This window comes from Homalodisca vitripennis, chromosome 5 (genome assembly GCF_021130785.1).
Source record: "Homalodisca vitripennis isolate AUS2020 chromosome 5, UT_GWSS_2.1, whole genome shotgun sequence".
Lineage (NCBI taxonomy): Eukaryota > Metazoa > Arthropoda > Insecta > Hemiptera > Cicadellidae > Homalodisca > Homalodisca vitripennis.
In genome coordinates this window covers 31849533-31870979 of record NC_060211.1, presented here as the reverse complement: position 1 = coordinate 31870979, position 21447 = coordinate 31849533, and the positions used below count along the sequence as shown (strand labels likewise).

General features: G+C 30.5%; 1 protein-coding gene across 1 annotated transcript in view; it reads right to left on the bottom strand.

The window, feature by feature from the left end:
• Positions 1–1838: 1838 nt before the first annotated feature.
• LOC124361938 overlaps positions 1839–21447 on the bottom strand; it is a 123195-nt gene continuing 103586 nt past the window's right edge. The window contains 10 exon segments of the mRNA XM_046816018.1: positions 1839–3255; positions 5988–6170; positions 6371–6511; positions 10436–10543; positions 10732–10809; positions 13192–13332; positions 14111–14293; positions 16015–16146; positions 16374–16458; positions 18178–18278. Coding sequence (XP_046671974.1) covers positions 3089–3255; positions 5988–6170; positions 6371–6511; positions 10436–10543; positions 10732–10809; positions 13192–13332; positions 14111–14293; positions 16015–16146; positions 16374–16458; positions 18178–18278 — 1319 coding nt within the window. The 3' untranslated portion in view covers positions 1839–3088.

Below are 21447 nucleotides of genomic sequence, written 5' to 3'. Positions count from 1 at the left end.
TGATGGTTTTTGGAAAATTAATGTTAATAAGCATTCCAGAACACTTTTTGTTCTATCTCTAGATTTAACAAACAAAACATAAATAACAGAGTTGTGAGTTTTTTAAAGTTTGAATGACTACCATACCGAAACGAAAAGGCAAACTAAGTTGGCCAACAAGCTTAGTCAAGACATTTGTAAGATAAATGTTTGTATCAAGGTTTAACTTGTTTGGGTATTTTTGGGACAATTATCATTTCCATAAGCCATTATATATATAAACTTTGGAATGGGAGATAATTTTGAGTTTTAGAAGTCATGCTGGGTGAAGTTATGCAAAAAATGTCCGGAAGTGCCACCGTAAGGAAAATTGCAATAAGCTGCTTTTATATACAAAATATATACCTAATAAATTGGAGAGTTCCTGAAAAGAGTCATCATGATTTGAGCAGAGTGCAACACTAACATTAGGATTGATATTGCCTCTGCACTGATGAGCATGTAGAAATGACAAGGAGTAAATAAGTAAGATATTAAAATTAAGTTTTGATTAAGAAGACATTTCTCTGGTAAGCAGTCTAGGATAGTCACTATTCAGAATCTATGAACCCACTCACTCCATGTCACTGACTGGCAATCAACCGTCTAGTAGTATAGCATAGCTTAACTTTATTTTACTTCAATGAGCTATTTTACAATATTTCTTACAGATATCACCTTTGTAATACTGGAATGGATCAGCTGTTTGGAGCTGGATCTGTATTAGATGATTGAATATTTTCTTCAAGAAGTTTTGAAATAAAGAATTACATGTTTTAGAAATATTGTGCATTGAGTTAACACACAAACATGTTTATTTTGATTCCTGACTTATGTGGGTCACAAGGCTCTGGTATCAACTGTTTCTTTTAACCTAGATTGTAGTTATGTGTCAGGTTAGTTATCCACCTGAGAAGAGATTAGATTGCAAATCTCGAAACATAATGTTACTGATTTCTGTTATCACTGAACAAAGGCAATATCCAAAGATTTCCTGCTTCTTTCACAATTCTTCCATCCTCAAAAAAAAAATTCACCTTGTATATTTGATAGCTTATATATATTATTTTCATGAAAATGAAAGAAGTTGAATAATTATGAAACAATCACTAGTTGAAGTCTTAAAACTTATCATTAATGTTTTATTTGAGTTGGTTGTTGCAGAATAAAATTTATTGAATTACTAACTTTTAATTGTAATAATGTAAAGATAATAACATGTTTTCAAGAATAATAATATATTTACTATATTATAATATAGTTATTAGATGTACTGGGTACATTGTGATATTTGGTTTTTGCTTATAAAATGAAAAGTGGCAAAATATAACAATTATTTGGCATACATTTTCAATGTTTCCAAACGTTTTACAATATTATAAGTATTGTTTTAATAATTCATTTTTCTAAGTTTGAGATTCCCAAGTAAAAAGGAAACATTTTTCACTTAGTATCCTTATTTTTAGCCCTATGACATCTTTCTTTTAGTAAGATGCCTTGATAGCAGTTTTAACAGAATTTTTTCAATATATAGATTATGTATTCATTAACCAAGTTATTAAATTTGTTAGTGCCAATACAACTAAAACATGTTGCATTCTCCACCTTTCAAGGGAAGAACTCAAATTCACTGCAAGGATAGGTCTTTATTAAACAAATTATTGAGAATCTCCCAAAAAAGATTTTTAATGGGTTCCTTATCTGTATTGGTTTGGTTGGTAACAATGCTAAGAGTCTTGAGAAGGACATCCATATGTGTTACAGTTATAATTCCAATACTGTACATGGACATTCAAGGAAATAAACTGAGTAAGCAAGGATAAAATTCTTTGGTAAACATTTAATCAAACAACGATTCTTAAATAAACAGTTGTTTATTTTTACAGTTTATATACAAATGTGTGGATCATTTGTACATATGATTATTCTACTAAATATTTACAGAATATGTAAAACTTATGAAAATATCAAACTGGGGGTTTGATGGACAGTCACAGACAACGTTATTGGGGGATTTCTGCAAATATAAGCGTTAACTTTCCAAAAGACCTGGATGCATAATTAAATAATTAATGCTTTCAAAATATTTTTTGTAAAAACTGATGCACATAGAAATATTTGAAACTGATAAATAAGGTATATATTTTATATCTTCATTTTCATACACTGTCAGGTTGAGGTGCAAAAGAGCCTATAAATTGTAACAAATAAATATTTAGCTTGTGCTATTAGTCATCCTATTATTACATTGAAAAAATAACATGAAATAACTACATGCAAAACAAGTTTATACATTTCGAGAAATAAATCAGTAAAAATTAAATAATATATGTGAACAGAATGATACTATAAAATTTATTTTAACATTATGACTAGATTTACATCACTAAAGGCACAAACGGTAGACAACATCCCACTTCAAACTATACATTTAAATTCAACAATGTATTACTTAAAACAAATAAATAACTTAAAATTAAAATGAAAACAATATTATTTACAAAACGATAGGAATCAACAACTATTACCGGGGTAGTTACAACAAATTTTAAACATAAACGTACGGTTCCTTATTGAATAAAATAAGGAAAGTAGTTTTACCAGCGAGATTACATGTAAACAGTTAACCTAGAAACTATAACGTGGCCTCGTATCGTTATTGGTCCCGATAGATGGAACTGAGGCAGCGGTAAAATCACGGGCCAATCGTGCGGCAGTGCTGGCTTAGGCTACTACGCTACTCTAGAGCCTTAAATAAGTCTTAACCGTAACTAAACAATCGCAGTTCGCTTGAGTAATTTAATAAACAATATTCAAAATGTTGCATTTATCCAGAGTTAAAAATGTGTTTCACTGAAAGAATTCTCATCCCTTTGCAAGAACGTTTGATGACAGATTGAAGACAGTTCAATATTCTATCTTTTAGAAAGTCCAGAGCATTGAAAATGTTCTTACGCACTTAATCGGACAAAAAATTCAATTACAAAACCAATTTCCAACTGAAAAGAAGATCGCAAATTCCGTTGCGACGAGGAGTGTGAGTTTAGCTCCACACGGAGCCTGGCGACACTCACGCGACCTTGGGCGGTTGCTGGAACCCATAGATGAGAAAGACGGTATACATGACAAACGCAAGAGTGATGGCTATTAGGGCGTACATGAACACATTGAGCTCGGGCTGACGATAACGGTTCTTACGCAGCCACTCCAGTACATCCAACTCATTCTCAAAACCACCTGCACAAAAACAAAAGAAAAACTGATAAATGTTTCTACACTCAAAACACATACCTTATCCAATTGCTTATCCGTATCATTTGTACAAAACAACAAGAAAGTTATCAACTTGGTTTCTTTATCACACTGTTGTGTTTTCTTCATAGATAGCAGAATCAGAAATTACTTTATTAACAAACAAAACACAGTTGCAAGAATAAGAAGTAATGTCAATAATTAATTTATAAAATACTTTTTATATGGGAATTCTAATTAATGCTATAACTATTAAATAAAATACTTAGGCCGCATTAACACAATTTAAACAGATAATAGTTATTGACTAACAGGATTAAAATTACTAGTACACTGGATTATTAATGTTCATTATCAGTAACTACAATTATTTTATTATATATATAATTCATAATAATAAAAATTATATATAAATTAGCAAAAAGTACTAGCATTGCCGGAAATTAAACCTGGGTTTCTCACTTGTAGGGCGAGCACATTACCACTTCACCAAAGAGACTCAGAAGAAACACCAGTATTTATTTTTCAGTAGTAATAGTAAGTAGTCCTAATAAACTGTACTAGTAATTAATATTGTTAGCATATTAGTTAAATGGATTACAAAATTGTACTCTTCTAACACCTTAAATAATTTCTTCCATGATTATTATATAATGGTTTTTAATTTTAAATATCACATATTGCATTAATTTGATTTCTATATAAATGCTGAATATTTCAAATTTGTGTTAGTGATGTTAGGAGATGGCGTGGTCAAGATGTCTGTAAAATGTAAATATTATTTTAGTGTAAAGAAGATATGTAAGTTTGTAAAATATTTTCTAACACAATCATTTTTCATTATATAAATATATACATAATGGAATAACTTATTTCATTAATAAGAGTGTTTTGCAAAATTTGAATTTAGAAGTCGCATATATATATATATATATATATATATATATATATATATATATATATATACAGTTACTGATTTTAGATTGTATTAATAAATAATTAATTAATTTTGGAGTTTAGAAATAGATAGTATAGATAACTACAAACACCAAGCAAGTTCCTTCAACTCTTGTCTTTATTTATTATTTAACCTAGAAATTTTGTGTTGCATGGATCAGGATATCATTCTTAACCACGATAAACCAAGGAATTTGAGGTAATATTTTATTGTTTTGTAAAAATTTTTTAAATGCTTTTATAGCACGTTTTCAACACCAACATTAATCCATCAAAGCCAAATTGTAATCAGCAAATAAATCTCGTTACCACTCAAAGTCATTTCAGGCAAATCCTTAACATAACAAAATAGGAGTGCAGTATAAAATATATCCTTGCAAACCTGGGTTGTGGCAAATGAGTTGTAGTTTAACACTCTTAGACCTGGCATATATTGTTTAAATGCTGCATGAGTATAGAATATTAATTTCTAGTGATACAACTAGTATTACAATTGTTAATTTTGATCTCTTTATATTACTAATAAATAATAAAGCCAAACAGCCAGACTTGCTATGGTATATCTCCTACTATAATATCGTTCAGTATGGTACACTACTTCAAATTGTGTCGAGCTAAATTCAAATCACTACTTTACCATGAAACTTTTAAACATTTTTGTTTCATGTTAGTGAATACATGAAATTGTATTGTAAACTTTGCAGAACAATTATGGTTTTGATAACTGTGGAGAACTGTATCTATTTTGGTCAAAAGACAACATATTTTAATTGCAGAATAAAAGTTATAACTTAATATTTGAACATTTTACAAGAGAAGGGAAAAACAACAAAAATTACGCTTTGAGTCCTATTATTTTTTACTCCACAAAATTACAAGAATAATTTCTTTTAATATTGTGTTGACATATTATTGTTATTGACTATTTAGAGCATTTGGTTAACAATCACATGTTCATTTAGTTTATATCTGATCAATAAGAGTCAATACAAGCTATTTACTTCAATCAGTGAAAGAAAAGTCATTAGTCACAATGTGGTTTTTCTTGTTGTTCATTTTCATCTAGATTAAAATTCAATGCACTTGTACACTGCTACGTTATTCATAATTCCAAGAAACACTGTGTTCAGTAGTTTATACTTTTCACATTGATTACCAATGTTCAAATCACATGTACAGTTCTATATACATGTTCATCACATATTAATAAAAAACATTCTAATTTTTACAACAATTAATGATTACACTTTTTTAGGGATTTCCTTTTTATTGTTTCAGAGATTTGATACATAACAGCTATCACATTTTTACTATTTCAACATCCCAACCAAATGTTTGTTATGCTTTCATTTCATTATTAAAATTATTATTCACATTAATTAGGTTAGTCTATTTATTTTTAAGACCTATTTCAAACATAATGCATTTTACCTGCTTTAATGAATATCTAATCTATTCTTTATAGACTACTTTTTATAAGAATTAAAATATAGTTTTAAATTAGATATCATCTAATATATTTGCAGATTGTCATTAAATATTGAGGTTGTATTTTTTTCTATTAGTTTAGGAAATTATTAACATGTTAAAATAATGTTTCTTGTCCAGCCCTAAAAAATAAGAAAAGTTCAATGAAGAAGTTGATTGTTTTAGGTTGGCAACTGATAAAATCTTAACCAAGCATATTTTTTTTATATTTAGTAAGGTACGTAGTACTTTTTATTCTGATGCCATTCATGTATATTCAATGCAAAGTGTACCTCGGTAGATGCTGGGGAACCGGTTGCGGAAGTACACAACAGATGGTAGCTTGGTGACTCCCCATTTGCGCGCATAACGTGGATCTCCCATCTTCACTATGGTCACATCCATGTTGTCCGTCTCACTGTCAATCTTCTCCAGCCGTTCCAGCACATCTATACTCTCCTCGTCATCCACCTCGTCTGGAACAGAAAGGACTCATTTGTTTTGCACTCCTTGAAGATTTTCAAGTGTAATTGTCCTCAAACCCTATAGATAAATTTGAGTAATAGTTTCTGAGCAAAATCCTATGCCACTTATACTCCTTTAATAACACTAAATAATGATATTTTGGAACATTTCTCTACAATATCTAATTATTCTTCTTACACAAAATACTTACAAAAGTACACAGCCAAGAACTCGTTCTCATCCAGAAGCTTGTCAAGCATTTTGCGGTTGACTTCTTCAATTTCATTTTTCAACTCAAAGATGTCCTGCGATGTCAGCCACGCCAATAGTTTTTCCTCATCCAGTAAATCACCTGTGGTCAGTGTCAGCAATATGTCAGAAATTTCTTAAAACTTATCATATTAAGTAGTTATTTACAAAAACTATCATTTTAAATTCAATAATTAAAGAATTACATTGATACAAAAATGTTCATGCACAGGGCAAGTTTTCAAGAATCTTACAATTGTTAAAATACAAATACAAAAGAGTTGTATAGGCTATGTCAAAAAGATAAGTTTAAACATATAGTTAAGCTATTATAACTTAGATTTAAAAAATCATCTACTTTGTAAAAACAAATTATACAAGAATGGATGGCCATTGGCTTGGAATATTACAATCTTCATATTAATAATTAGGCAGTTGTACATTTTTATCCTTGTAACCTAAAGCTATCCTGGATAGTGCTGCAAGTTAGTTACTCAGTCCTAAATTTCAATTTATTTCTGTTACCATAATTGTGCATATCACTGTTACAATTAAAATTATGTAAGTTTTTCCTGGTGTACATTGAACATTGAAAAATATAAATACACAGAAGAGTCATAATACTTTGTTGAATGAATAAAGGTCTGCACATGGTTCTGGATGGTACCTTATACAGAGCTCAAACAGCCCTTTTTTACAAGATGAATTTAGCTGGAGAGAGTGTACTATTGCCCCCAAAAAATTGCACTGTTATTCAGATGACAATGTATATAGCTTCAATATTGGAAAATTGGGGGTGTCTGGACTCCTTGAACCCCCTTGCTGGCGCACGTCCTTGTCTAGCTTTGGTATTACAGATTCTGTTGTGAACTGCCCTTTTAACCTCTTCATGCATGACGATGTCATTTGACACCACTAAATAAATAAATATATATATAAAATGTAAGATGTACTCCAAACTGTCTCTATCTCATATAGTTCACTCAAGGGTTCATAGGTACTAGCAAAAGCCACCCTACAGCACATTGGAAGCAATAGTTCATTTTCCATCCATTTTTATTCAGTCCAGCATTGTTGTTATTAGTGAGAGGTTATTTTGGCAGTTTCATAATTTTTTCCTGATTAATGAGGAATTTTTATCAGTTAAGAAAAATTATGTTCTGTTTTTAGGTATTATATACTAACATATTTACTAAATATATTTTTGAAATTGCTAATATAATAAAAATTAGCCACAAATTATTGATGAGTGGCAAATGACGCCACCATGCAATAAGTGAAACTATCACGATGCCCATTACTGATTGGTATAGTTTCACTTATTTTATTTTTTCTTCTTCGTAGGTGTAAGAAAACATGGATACTTCTGTCTTGGATGATAGTGATATTGCTGAATACTTGGAATTACATAGTGAGAATATTATTCCATCTGGGTCAGAGGATGAGGAGTGTAGTTTCTCAGGTGATGAACTATTTGAAGTTGATGTTGCCCAAGAGAATATTTCAGAAGGTATTGAAATACCAGAAAATCTTCCTGAAATTTGCACAGATTTTCAAAATAGAATAGAATAGAATTTATTTTTGAAAATATTACAATAACACATTATATACATTATATAAATTTTCAGTCAATACAGGAAAACCCAAGAAGTTATAACAATCACTCGGCCTCATGCTATATCTGAGTACACCTTCATGGGAGGAGTTGACATGGCGGACAGAATGATAGCACATTACCCTCATGGCATCAAGTCTAAGAAGTGGTACCTTAGAGTATTTGTTCACCTCTTAAATGTGTCCCTAGTGAATGCTTGGTTGTGCTACACGAAATCGGTTGATGGAAAAATGGACTTGTTGTCTTTCAAATCATCTGTAGCCCTTTACCCTCATTGCGAAAGGGTTATGTGACACGAAGAAGAAGAGAGGAAGGCCCTCATCAATGTCTCCTAACAACACTCCAACTCTTAAAAAAAAGTAACCAGTAAGCATAATTCCGGAACTGAGATACGACAAAGTTGACCACTGGCCATCGAAAGTCGAAAACGCCAGGGAGCAGCGATGCCGTTTTGAACACTGCAAGAAAAAAAAAAAAACCAGATTCCAGTGTAAAACATTTGTGGTTTACATGTATGTCCACACTTTATGGAAGCTTTCCATAGTAAATAGGATGTTCTTATATGGATATTTCAATAAATAAATTGATTTTAGTTTTGAAATTTAATTTTTTTTTTAAATAAACATTTTTTTATTTTACAAAATGTGACAATATTTAATGTTAAGAGATTAAATACATTTTTGTACATTTATAACTTAAACATAGTACTTATTTAATGCACATGTACCAGAAAATAAAACAATTTATAAAAAAAGGTAACATTAATTCTTTTGTTTCCTTATTGCATGGTGGTGTCATATGACGTCAGGTCCGCCATTTTTTAACTAAGACGCAAAAAATTTGAAAAAATTATTTTTGTTATTAAACAAGCCTATTTAACAAGAAAAACAAGTAAACAAATTTTTATTTTAATTATTTAATAATTCATGCATGAAGAGAAGTTGGACTGTACCATAATCTCTAGCAACATAACAGTTTTCACGACACTATTACTATAGGGAGATACAACAATATCTTGAGTTTTATCTAAGTTAGAGGAGAGCAAATTTGCATTACACCAGTCACTAAATAAACTGACTTTAGCTGTTGTGACTGTGACGTTGTCAGCTAAAGAAGGACTACATCATACATTTAAATATCTAAACAGTTTAGATGTCATCTATCCTAATTTTTTAATTTCTTCAGATATTGTGAACAATTGAGAATCACTATTGGATTTGTTTTGATTTAATTAACATCTCTGGCCAACATCACATTGTAACTAACTTAATTTAAAAAAGAGACTAAAGTGTTGAGGTATATGAGATATATGTTGGAAAATAAAAATAAACTCTGCTTTGTAACAAGAACAATAATACTCCATTTGTATAATATCAAAGATCTCTGAGTTGTAAAGTACAGCTGATATAAAATAACAACAGTAAACAATGAAAACTATCTTATTATGATCGTTTGAGTAAATCTCCTCATATTACGAGTATTTAGGTGTGTGATGACGGCAAAATTTAGTAAAATTCAGTAGTCTAGGAGCAAAGAGCCATTTTGCATTGCATAATTTGATAAACAAAATTAATTACCTGAAAGAAAATAATAGGTGACAAAATTGGTTTTAATTAAGTTGAAGTGAGAATGAAAAAGAGTACTGTGTACTGTCTTTCTCCAGTATCATGTACAACTATCTTCTTCGAATCTTGTTATTACTATTTTAAACCTTGAGGCAGTAAAATTAAATACCCTTGTAGGAATTGTTTTCACAATCACATAAATATCTGTATATTGAATACTATTACATGCTGCAATATGTATTACTGATTACAGTTATTTATCAGATGTATTACTGAGTATAGATAAGGATTCATTGTCTCTAAAACATGATACAGTTGGTCTAAAACTTAGTTTTGACACAGATAAATTCATTTGAACAATTTTAAAATATGGTAAGATGAGAATGTTGAGTTTACCTCCAGTTCACCTTCCTCTTAGTGCAGCACCTGAAATCTGATACTGTCACAGACTTGACTCCTGGAATCTGGAGTCATGTTCATCTGAAGAGAAGTCGGTGAAGAAGAAGTAAAATGAATTGTTTACATCGTTTCGACATCAGATACATCCAGACTACAAAATATTGTGTAATCTAGGTGAAGAGATGTTCTCATTGTCTCATCAGGTGCACAACTGAGTGTAGTACAATATTTTAGACACAATTTCTAAACACAGTGGATCAACTGAGTTTTTTGTCAAGTCTGTAATAGATTTCTGACGCTGCACTAAAAAGAAGATGAACTGGAGCTAAATTTAACATTCATATTGATTTAACATTTCCCATCATAGCTATGTCACATGTATGATAAGATGAATTGTAACAGAATAACTAGACAGATTATTTATACATACAACGACTTTTTGACTCACCATCGTAAAGTAAAGGAACCCTCTTGCGGAAGTAAACAAGGGCAGGTGTGTGGATGATGTTATACCTGGCGGCAGCCTCTTGATCTGAGATCTTCACCATGTCAATACCTGGAAAATTGTACAATATTCATTAACTTTCCTTATTCATGAGTAAATAGAATAAGGAACAGGATCAATGTTGCTTTATATTGAAATCGGTATATAGTATCTAGATAGTTTGAAAAATGTTTAATATAGCAATGTACATAATGTGAACTTATTGAAAATTAATCTAAACAAGTTTAAATATGACTCACCATAAAGATCTGCTTCATCATCAATCATCTCCAGCTCTTCCAATATTTCCTCACATTCTGGGCAATCATCATCATCATCTGGAACACACACGAGCAACTGACTTCTTGCACAAAAGCTTGTTATACATTTACTATCTTAATAACTATCAAAGTAAGTTACAGTAAAATATCTCATTCATCAAAATATATACAATTTTGTTCCCTTATTCAAATTTTTCCTTCATTGAATATCCGATTTCCCATCTCAAATACAAGGTGATTTTTCATTAATGTAGCTCATCTCATGATATATGTCCATCACTGTTACTGAAATGGCTAACATATTCTAAAATTAATCACCTTAATAATTAATTGTAGCTTACCCAGCAGGGATCACTTCTGGCTGGTTTATACCTACCAGTTGAACCCACCACTGGGCACAGCAAAAACCGATGTACCCACTTCAATCTGGGCAACCTTATGGATGTCCAGTAGCGGCTTATCACTAACCGCAAATATTGAGATTCTGGGGTTCATGGGCAATTCAATAGGTCTAGTCTACTGTGGAATATGGCTGTTGGAGTTGGTGGGGTTTGTTCCCTTACCTCAGAGGCTCTTGTTAACCTCAACAAGGGTGTGCCCCCCCTGCCTACTTTGACTGGAGAGGCTGGTTCACAGCTGGCCTCCCTTCTTCCGGGATGACTTTGAGATGTAGTGCCCTAATTCTTCCTCATGGATCTCGATAGGAGGCGGCCCCTACTCCCTAACCTTACCCATCCTGAATATCCTATCACTCCGGAAGCAGCGCAAAAGTCCTTACAGGACTAAGTGCAATTTATAAGCTTCTTGTCCTAAGAGAACAAAAAAAAAAAAAAAAAAAAAAAAAAAAAAAAAAAAAAAAAAAAAAAAAAGAACAAAAAATTAATTGTAGCTGGGTTACATAAGACAGCTGCTTATTTCTAAAAAATATAAATAATAATAATCAAACCGATATAATCACTTAGCACACATATATCAAACATACATTTTCACAAGTGCATTTCACTCACAACTGCAGCTGAATCACTGCTCTGGTATGAAGAGTGGAATCTTCATCTGACCTGTGTGTTTGGAGGTTAAAGTCTATGCATGTGGATTTTTATATGGTGATTAGCTGATACAAGGACAACAATAGTTCACAGGCATTCAATGTATTTGAACAGAGCAGAGAGAACTCCTGTTTTCTGCAATGATTCCTTCATGCCCATGTTTATGTGGTAAATAATAGTTTCAAAAAATATTAATTGTTTTAATAGTTTACAACCATGTGTACCCCATTGGGTGTACACGATCTTTCATAACTGCTGTTGTGTACCCGATCGGGTACACACCGGACTTTCGTAAAGTGCGTCATGCGCCCAGTGGGATACATGATGCTATGCAGTTCCTTACTGCGTTTTTATTCTTTGCCTGTTTTGGTGGTTTGTTAAATTTGATCCCGTGCAAAGTAAAGTAAAGATATCTTATTTTACCAGGCGTAGTCAGGGCTAAAAAGCCTTCTCTAACACTTAACCTGGGGACCAACGGCTTAAAGGTGACTTCCGAACCACCACCAATGGCCAGGCTGCTTGCAAGGACAGGATCGCTCAGTGGTCACCCATCCAAGCAGTAACCATGCTCAATGTTGTTTGATCCGGTTACCTTACGATAACCATTGTACCCGCTACTCTGTGCCATTGCTTAAATAAATACCTCAGACTATAATTTACCCTGTTGGGCGCACGATTGCTTAATTTTTAGGTACCCATTGGGGTACACGGAAAAACATTGAAATAATTTTTTTGTGTCAAATTGCGAAGCCTTTTCCTGTTGTACTTAGACATTTAACGTTTAAAAAATTATAGTTTTTTACCATTATTATTGATAATTTTGATAAGTCCTGAAATTAGCCATTGTTGTGAACGTGATAATTAGTTATTTTTTTCTTTTGGCTAATATAAATTGTTGATTTAACTCAAACTATCAAAATAATATATAAACCATAGACACAAAATATAGTACATCATAAAAATGTTCTGCTATTTTGTAACGAATTCGATAATAAGCACTACATTGCAACATTTTACAATAAGAAAACATCATAAAGAAATTCTAAATTATTGATCTCCATAACACAGAACACAATCTAAGGGTACTACCAAAAAAAAACCAAGTTTTAAAAACTATTTTTAAATATTAAACTCAATTAATTTTTAAATATTTTATAAATTTTACAACTCTCTTGGAAGAGAGTTCTATGAAATCCTTCAACTTCTCTTTTATATTCACTGACAATATTCAATCACCTCTGCTCTAGGATATTGCCTACTCAAAATAAAAGTTCTAGATACTTAAAATTCATGTACTATGTCTACCAAAATCGTTTAAGACAGAATGACAGGAACAAAATTTAAGTGTACTACTTTGAAAATATATCGTGTTGGTACTTTATAAAATACTCACAGAAGAAAACAGCAAGTAGAAGAGACTGATCAAGCAATCTCTCAAGCATTCTGTTGTTGACTTGCTCGATCTCGTCAGCCAGTTCTCTGTTGTCATCATCAACCAGCCACTCCAACACAGACTCTTCGTTCTGCAGATCACCTAAACATCAGCAACAATAGTTATCATTTTAGAAACTTATGTTGGTACAAGGTAAACAAAAAAAACTTCAACCTACCACCAAAATCAGCTGCCTATGAGACAGTGCTATGTAAACTATTCTGAACACTGAGTCTGAACCACACCTCTTCTATTTCTTCGGTAATAAAATTCAATGTACTTCAAAACCTTTACCTCATTTTTCATCCAAAATTCTAAGGAATCCTGTGCTTAATAGCTTGTTAGAATATGAGATAATAACATTTCGTATTCTATATTTTTTACAAAAAACTTGTACTTGTACCGAAGGTTAGTGAATCTAGTTACTATTTCTAGCTCCTTATTAACATCTAGGAAAAAGTGTATTGACCTCTTTTAAATTCTATAAAACACATAGCTGTATTAGATGACAACTTTATTAGAACGATGTTTGAGAAAAATTATTATAAATTGGGAAAACAGATGAACATATGAGATTCTGCTTTCACTTAAACAAATCACTGGTGGTTATAGTTTATTATTTTTATGTCTCTTTATATACAGAAATCATCATCATGGTCCTGTATAGTTAAGCCTTCTCATAAATGTGAGACTATCATTCTTGTCAAAAACAATATTGCTACACCATATTCAGCCACTATACCTTTATACGATCATTTAAAATCTAAAATATGCAGATGATAACACACATTAAATTTTTACCTAAAATTTATACATAGGATTTTTTAATATTATGCAGGAAACAAATCAGTTTAATTTTTATTGTTTGTTTAAAAAATACCTTCAAAGAGCAGAGGGTTTCCATTGCGGAAGTAAACAAGTGCAGGGAATGTTTTGATGGAATATCGTTTGGCCAGCTGCGGGTCCTGTATCTTCACCATGTGGATGCCAAAAACATCACATTCATCATCGATCTTCTCTAGTCCCTCCAAAATCTCGTCACAGATATGGCAGTTTAGCTTGTCTGTAAAGTAATAATTATGTGTCATGTTGTCAAAACACAATAAATTAATAAATAATAATGACAAAAAAATAGAATCAGGATAGTATAATACTATTTAGGACTAATAATAATTATATTTTGCACAAAAATAGCACTATGAAACTATTATTGTATAATGTAACAATCTAACTATTACGTACTAAAATTTTATTGTTCAAATTGTAATATGTAAACAAACGGTTAGAGATCTCAACGTCCATATATACGAACATCAAAAATATTTGCATTAAATCCCAACATACATATTATGATTGAAATTGATTGTTTTAAATTTAAAACACACACTAGCGTTATACCAAAATGATCATACATAATCAATCTCTTAACAAATTTGTGAACAAAACTTTATAATGTATTATACACATGATGTAGAACTTAAGTAGCAGCTTGCTATGCTTCTATATGTAAATCAGCTGTAAATGACAGCTAACTATGCAGTTCATTGTTGAATGAACACTGCATTGTTGTTTGACTTTATTGCTTGGTTATTTCCAGTGTTATTACATGTTTATATTTATTTTAAATCAGTGCTGTTATTATTTAATTATGCTTTCATTATTTTAATATATAATTTAGTTTAACTTGTAATCTTTGTGTAAACTTCCAATTCCTGAAAAAACATAAAAATTTGTTAAGAAATCCCAGATTTTATTTATGGAGTGATATAAAGTAATGAAATTTGGTATGGTCATCAATTTTTACCTTTATATTTTGACAAAGCAATTTAATAAGTGCTACAATTTATTTTTATATACCTTTCATGAATACAAAGACAAAAATGTTTGAAAATAATTTGTTTGGAAGTTATTCTTAGTATAATATATTGCAAGGATACATTAATATTTTCCACAGTTATTAAATTTAACTAGTTTAGTATATTTCATGCTGAATAAAAAAAATCTTTTTAATGGTTGAAAATTAACAAAAAACATGTTTTTCAAAGGTTTGCAGAAATGGCAAGATGTGTGAGCTGGGGTCTTAGGTAGATATTATTTCAAAATTGGCTAGAATCAAAAGGGTGATTAAAATCCACATGCAGTAAACATTCCGGCAGTTTCAGCTTCCTTTAAAGTCTACTGTTCTAATTTTTCAGTAACAAGTAAAATAGAAAAATATCTGCTTTTGTCCAATATATACTGAATTTAATCTGGCAGTAATTATCAGTAAGTAAAATTTCTTATACAATTTTTAAACTATCAAAACTTCTGTAAAAAGTTATTTATTAATTAATGTTATACCTCATATCAAAAACTGTTATACAGTGTTTTAATACTTATACTAAAACATAACATTTAAAATTAATATTATTGCCTTTAGGTATACGTATGGTGATTTAAGTTTCTCATCAGTGTTTTATAACAAACAATTATTATCTTTTGCCATTGTTTTCCAAGTATGGTCTCCGAGACCATGTATGATAAATAATGTTTCAAACTAAGTGTGACTAACAGTGTTAAAAACATTTAAATAATTGACTACTCATTTTATTGCAGTTATTTCTCTTTAGTTGAAATGCGCTTACTATAGGCATAACATTTTAGTAACATTATACAAAGATTATAAACAGTTCATTGAAAACCATCTTTTACTATGAAGTTAACTTGATAATAAATGTACTTCACAACTGGTGTGTAAACCATAACTTAGACGTAATGCGAACACATAGGAAATGGTTTACTCACAAAAGTAAACCGCCAAATATTGTGTCTCTTCCACCATCTCCTCCAGCATGACCCTTGTTATCAGTTCTATCCTGTCTTCTGTCCGCTGCGTTATTAACCACTGCAGGACCTCTTCTTCTTCGGTTAACTCCCCTATAATAGACAAAATCACTTTCGGTTTATAATTCTTAAAAATTTACTTCAGTTTAAGTTATTTAAATATTATGTTATCAAATTTTGAAAATAAGTACTTATAAAATGCACAGTATTCACTCTTATTAGTAACAGGTAACACTTTCAATTTTAATAAAATCATAACTTAGACAGTACAATAGTGGAAATTTAGAGTATATAATACATGCAAAAAATTGCACACATACCTTCAAATACATTTGGTACTTGGTGTTCGAAGTACACCAGAGAGGGGAACTCACTGACACCGAAATCCATTGCTACTTTGAAATCCTGCAGACAAAATTATATTTTTAGTGACAAATTGGCTAAATATCTGACAAAGTATGATTTGAATTCAGTTTACAATTACAATCTTTAAATAAGACAGCCCACAAGATTCTTTTAGAAATGTTTTGAGATTGTACCCTATTTTGGGCCTTTTTATTCTTTTAGATTAATTATTCCACGTTTATTGTAGTCCAAATAAAAATGAAACTTGCAACAATATATGATATATTCTGTTCTTATATTGTTAACTCATGGCTTTTTTCATTGTACAGGTAGTTTTTTTGATTTTGAAGACATTTTTGTATTATTTATTACATGGATGAACTTAACTAAATTAAAATCAAATTTGAAGGATTATAAACTACTTTTTTACCTTCAAACATCTCACGTCCAACAATTTCAAATTGTTCAATTTACACAGGCCTGTAGCATTTATGGATTTTCAGGAAATATTTTGTACAATTAATTATATGCTTATATTGATATGATTGAAAATATAATTTGGGCCAATAAACTAACTGTAGTTCCAGAAATCGGTAGCTCTCTGGAGTTGAGGTGCTAGTCAGAGAACTTTTAGGAGACCAGGAGGTCCTAGAGTCCAAAATTTCCCCAAAAGCGTAATAACTTTATTCTCTGAGTTTGAATAAAGCTACAGAATTCTTTCAGATCCCAGAAGCTAACAGATGTAAGAGAAGTCTCAGTCTGAGAGGTTTCTGAAAGCTGGATGCTTTTGCTTTCATAGGTCTTTTCAACAGATACTTTCTAAGACCAGGAGATTCCAGAGACTGGGGACTCCCAAAGCCTACAGATTGAAAGTTTTAAGATTCCGGGAACTTTTAGTGTCTTTTGGATTCAAAGAGCTTTTAGACCAGGGACACGCAGATTCAGGTATCCCTAATGACCAAAATCCTTAAGGGACTGATATTCATAGAACCATCCATGGGCTAAAAATTTCTAGAGGCAGGAATTTTTTCCAAATTCCAGAAGCATCCAGAGATTGGAGTCTGAAAGCTTAAAATGAAACTAAATGATCTTCCATAACTCTAGATGTCTCAAAGATTTTAATTAAATTTTTAAACATCAAGATTCTTATTCTGAGAGTTCCCACATGCCAAAAAATACCATAAAGTGGATGCTATCGGACAAGGCTTCAAGAACCCATATATGTTTAGTTCTTACCGTATGTTCTCAAAATGTGTGCTACGTTGATTTGGAAGTACTTTAGAAATTCTTAATAGATATGCCAACATAAAAAATTAGGTTGTCTTTGTTCTAAGAACCCGAATTATTGGCACCCTGTGCTTTTTTATTATTAACTATTTGGAATAGTGGCTGTAATTTATAAACTACATTTAAACTTTAACCTATCTTGCACTTATTGTCATTTTTATCATCTAATATTATTTGGTAATCTGTATGCAACATATTTCAATAACAGTATTTCCAGAGAATCTGAAACTTTTAAAATTCAAATGTAGTTGGTGACATGCATTTTTGAAAACAATTATTTAAAAATACAAAACATTATCATGAATCAAAATAAATTGAGCATGTAAATCACAACATATAAGCATATTAGTTTAAAAATTAACTGAAATGATTTTGTAATTTTATTATTTTAAATGTTCCTTTATAAAACAAACCAATAGTAAATTTAATAACTTTATTTTTGTTCAAGGATAAATTTATTATTATTATATTATTATTATTCAAGATGTTGACCTGTGTTTTGACAAATGTGATACCATGACGGTCACAGTCATCGTCAATGTTCTCCAACTCCTCCAGGATCTCTTTACACTGGTCGCACTCATCTGTCTTGTCTGCAAATAGTACATCTGGCATTAGACATCCAACACTCATTATTATTTTTTTTATTTTTATACTTCAGACTAAACAGAATTATTAAAATAAAAAAGGAAAATAACACATATAAGATTTATACAGTTATAGCCTATTTAAATTCAATATTAAATATATACAGTCCTAAATATTTTAAATCATAAATTTAAAGATCCATTATTGTAATATATTTGTATACTTCAAATACATACTATACTTCAAATAATACATACTTTTTTGTGTTGAACCTTTTGATATTCATGCATGCTATTTTTACCTCTAAGACTCAAAGTATCAAAGAATAACCCTCTCAATGAATACAATTTTTACATCTCTAGAACAAGTGGTTGAACCTATGTCAACAAAATATTGAGGAGGAAACCTGTATAATTCAAAACTATTTATGAATTTTCATGTTAAAAACCTAAAGATTCACCCAGCTTTCAGCTGTTATTTATTAATCCAGTTTTATTTGGATTGCGTTTTTATTCTGTAATTTGTATTTATCACGACTCAATAAATAATTTAAAGTTTTTCTCTTGCAAATTCGAACCTTTGTATTTCAAATTTGTTGATGATCGAAATTTGTATCATTCCTCACGAGATTTTATTTGACAACGGAATCAGATTTTGTTAAAGAAAAGAAAACTTTATACAGTTTTAACAAGTTTCCCACAGAGCGCTGTACATGTTTGGTTGGCTCCTTCAGATTATTAGATAAATACACAACACAATACAAATAGACTAAGAAAAACATTGTCGTGACATTCACCACAAACAAGGAAAATAATTTTATTCCGTTACATTAACATACTTTGTAATAACTTCAAATGTACACCTATTTGTTTCTCTTATGTAGCATTAAAAATATCATATTTGTTTCCTGTAGACCAAATTACACACATTTGTAGCACTAAAAGTTTACTCATTTAGGGAATAATATTGAGGTAAATGTAAATAAAGGTCATTTTCAAATTATAAATATAAATTGACAGATTTTAGGTTGACTGGTAAAGCTAGTACATCCATCGTTACAGAAATATAGATCTACAATTATTTAAACAACAGTTTTACCAAGTGAGGTGTGACGTTACTAATTATCAGGTCTGCAGATAAACGAATCACAGGTGCGGAAAATGTGGAAGCGGCAATCTATGAGTAGAATATAGTCACTGCACATTTGTGACTCTGAGTCTTTTTTTTACGAACAGGTTTCCAGGGTATTTTTACAAGACTAGAAAAAATAGGAATATCCAACTACTTATTATATTCTATAAATTTGTAATTGTAAAGATTTCCTAATGCCCACCTTTTTAGCTCTTTTCCACTTTCTTTTTCCTTCTTAACTTCTTAAACAGGATTACTAGCTGTATAGCCCAGGAAGTTTTTGCATAAGGCCTAAAATAATGCTTCATTGGATGAGAAATTTTGAATTCTGTCTCCTCATGACTAAGAAGAGTACTATGAATAATCTCAAACCAAATACATTGCATAACATTTAATTTTATCTTATTTTCATTTTCGTGGTCCTTACAAACAGTAGAGCAACTTTTAAAAATGTATCTATAACTTAAGTTTTTATGACTGCAATAGTTTAAAATTTTAATTATACACCAATGAAACAAAAATCATACACTCTTTTAAGCAATTTTTAAGTAATCATGTATCGAAGTTTGCGAATACAAAATTATGTAAATTAATAAGATTCTCAGTAATCACCCTAAACGTTTATATTACATAATATATACTCAATTTATATCCAAAATTTTATTAATTTTTATTTGTTTTACTTTTTATTCAACTATCCTTGTGATTTTTCCATCACTAACCTCCATATAGTTTAGTAGGTAGGTTTCATGTAGATAAAGCTTAAATGAGCAATCTTAAAAAAAAATACTGTTAGTTTATAATTTTCTTCATGTACAATAATGTAAAGTAATGAATTTTTATATCTGTGTTGAGAAATTAGCTTATAAGCACCTTTTGTGGCAAATAAAAAAGTAAAATATTATTTTCACTTATAATCCTATTTTACTAAACTTTGTATGAAGAAAATATGGAGTAGTACATCTCTAACAAGTGGCCTTCTCCAGATCTAGTAAACTTTCCAGTTTTAAGATTTAAACTAACCGTTTATGTCAATCTGGCATTCTCACTTGACTTCTATAAAAACAGTATATTATAATTGTTTTTGGAGTTGCTCATGTTCAGATTTGAAGAGAGTCAACATCTACACTGAATTAAGGAAAGAAAAGCCTAAATCCATCTGTAATAATTAAACATTCAAGACTTCCATACCCTCATAACAAAGATTTTTCCGGCAGAATAATTTTAAAGCAGTTAAATATCATGGAGAATCAAACTATAAACATTACTTTAGAAAATATGGTATGATTATTCATAAACATCCTTTTTTATTTGTACTTTGACAGGAAGGAAAAGAGACATATTCACATTCAATTTTGGCAATACTTCCAAAATTGTTAGATAAATTTATATTCGACTTTCTTCACTAATAATATAATATTTGACTTGCCAGCATCTTTGAGAACCATTCATGAAAGAGGTCTTAACTATTATATTCAGGGTTTTAATTAATTTTTTTTAGCTAATAAGTTAGAAAGGAACTGTGGAACTTTTGAGATACCAAACTTTATTCTATCTAACCCCACATAACTAAGTCTCTTAAGGCTATTCTGTCAAGTCCACACATCATGCACATTATTTATAGAAAAACAAACAAAGTGCTAGTCAATCATAATTCCATGGAAATAAATAAAAAAGCCAATGTGTATATATATTCAATACTATATATTTTTAAATATATTATGTGAAAGTGTAAACTGTAATTCCAGTTGGATAGCATTTCTTAAGGTCTGTTAATTAAAATTGTACAAGATTTTTACATATTTATTTTTGTGAAAAAAAGACATAGTATGAAAAATATATCTAGGGAACTCAAGGACATAGCCAGCGAGGGGGTCCAAGGGGGTTTGGATACCCCCCAAACTTCCATCCAAACATGATGTTTGCATCATACAAAATTTGTCACTAATTACAGACCACAGTGATCTTTTTCCTCAAATACATAAATTATTACAACAAATAGCTAGATTGGTTGTAAAACCCTTATGAAACCAATAATTCGTC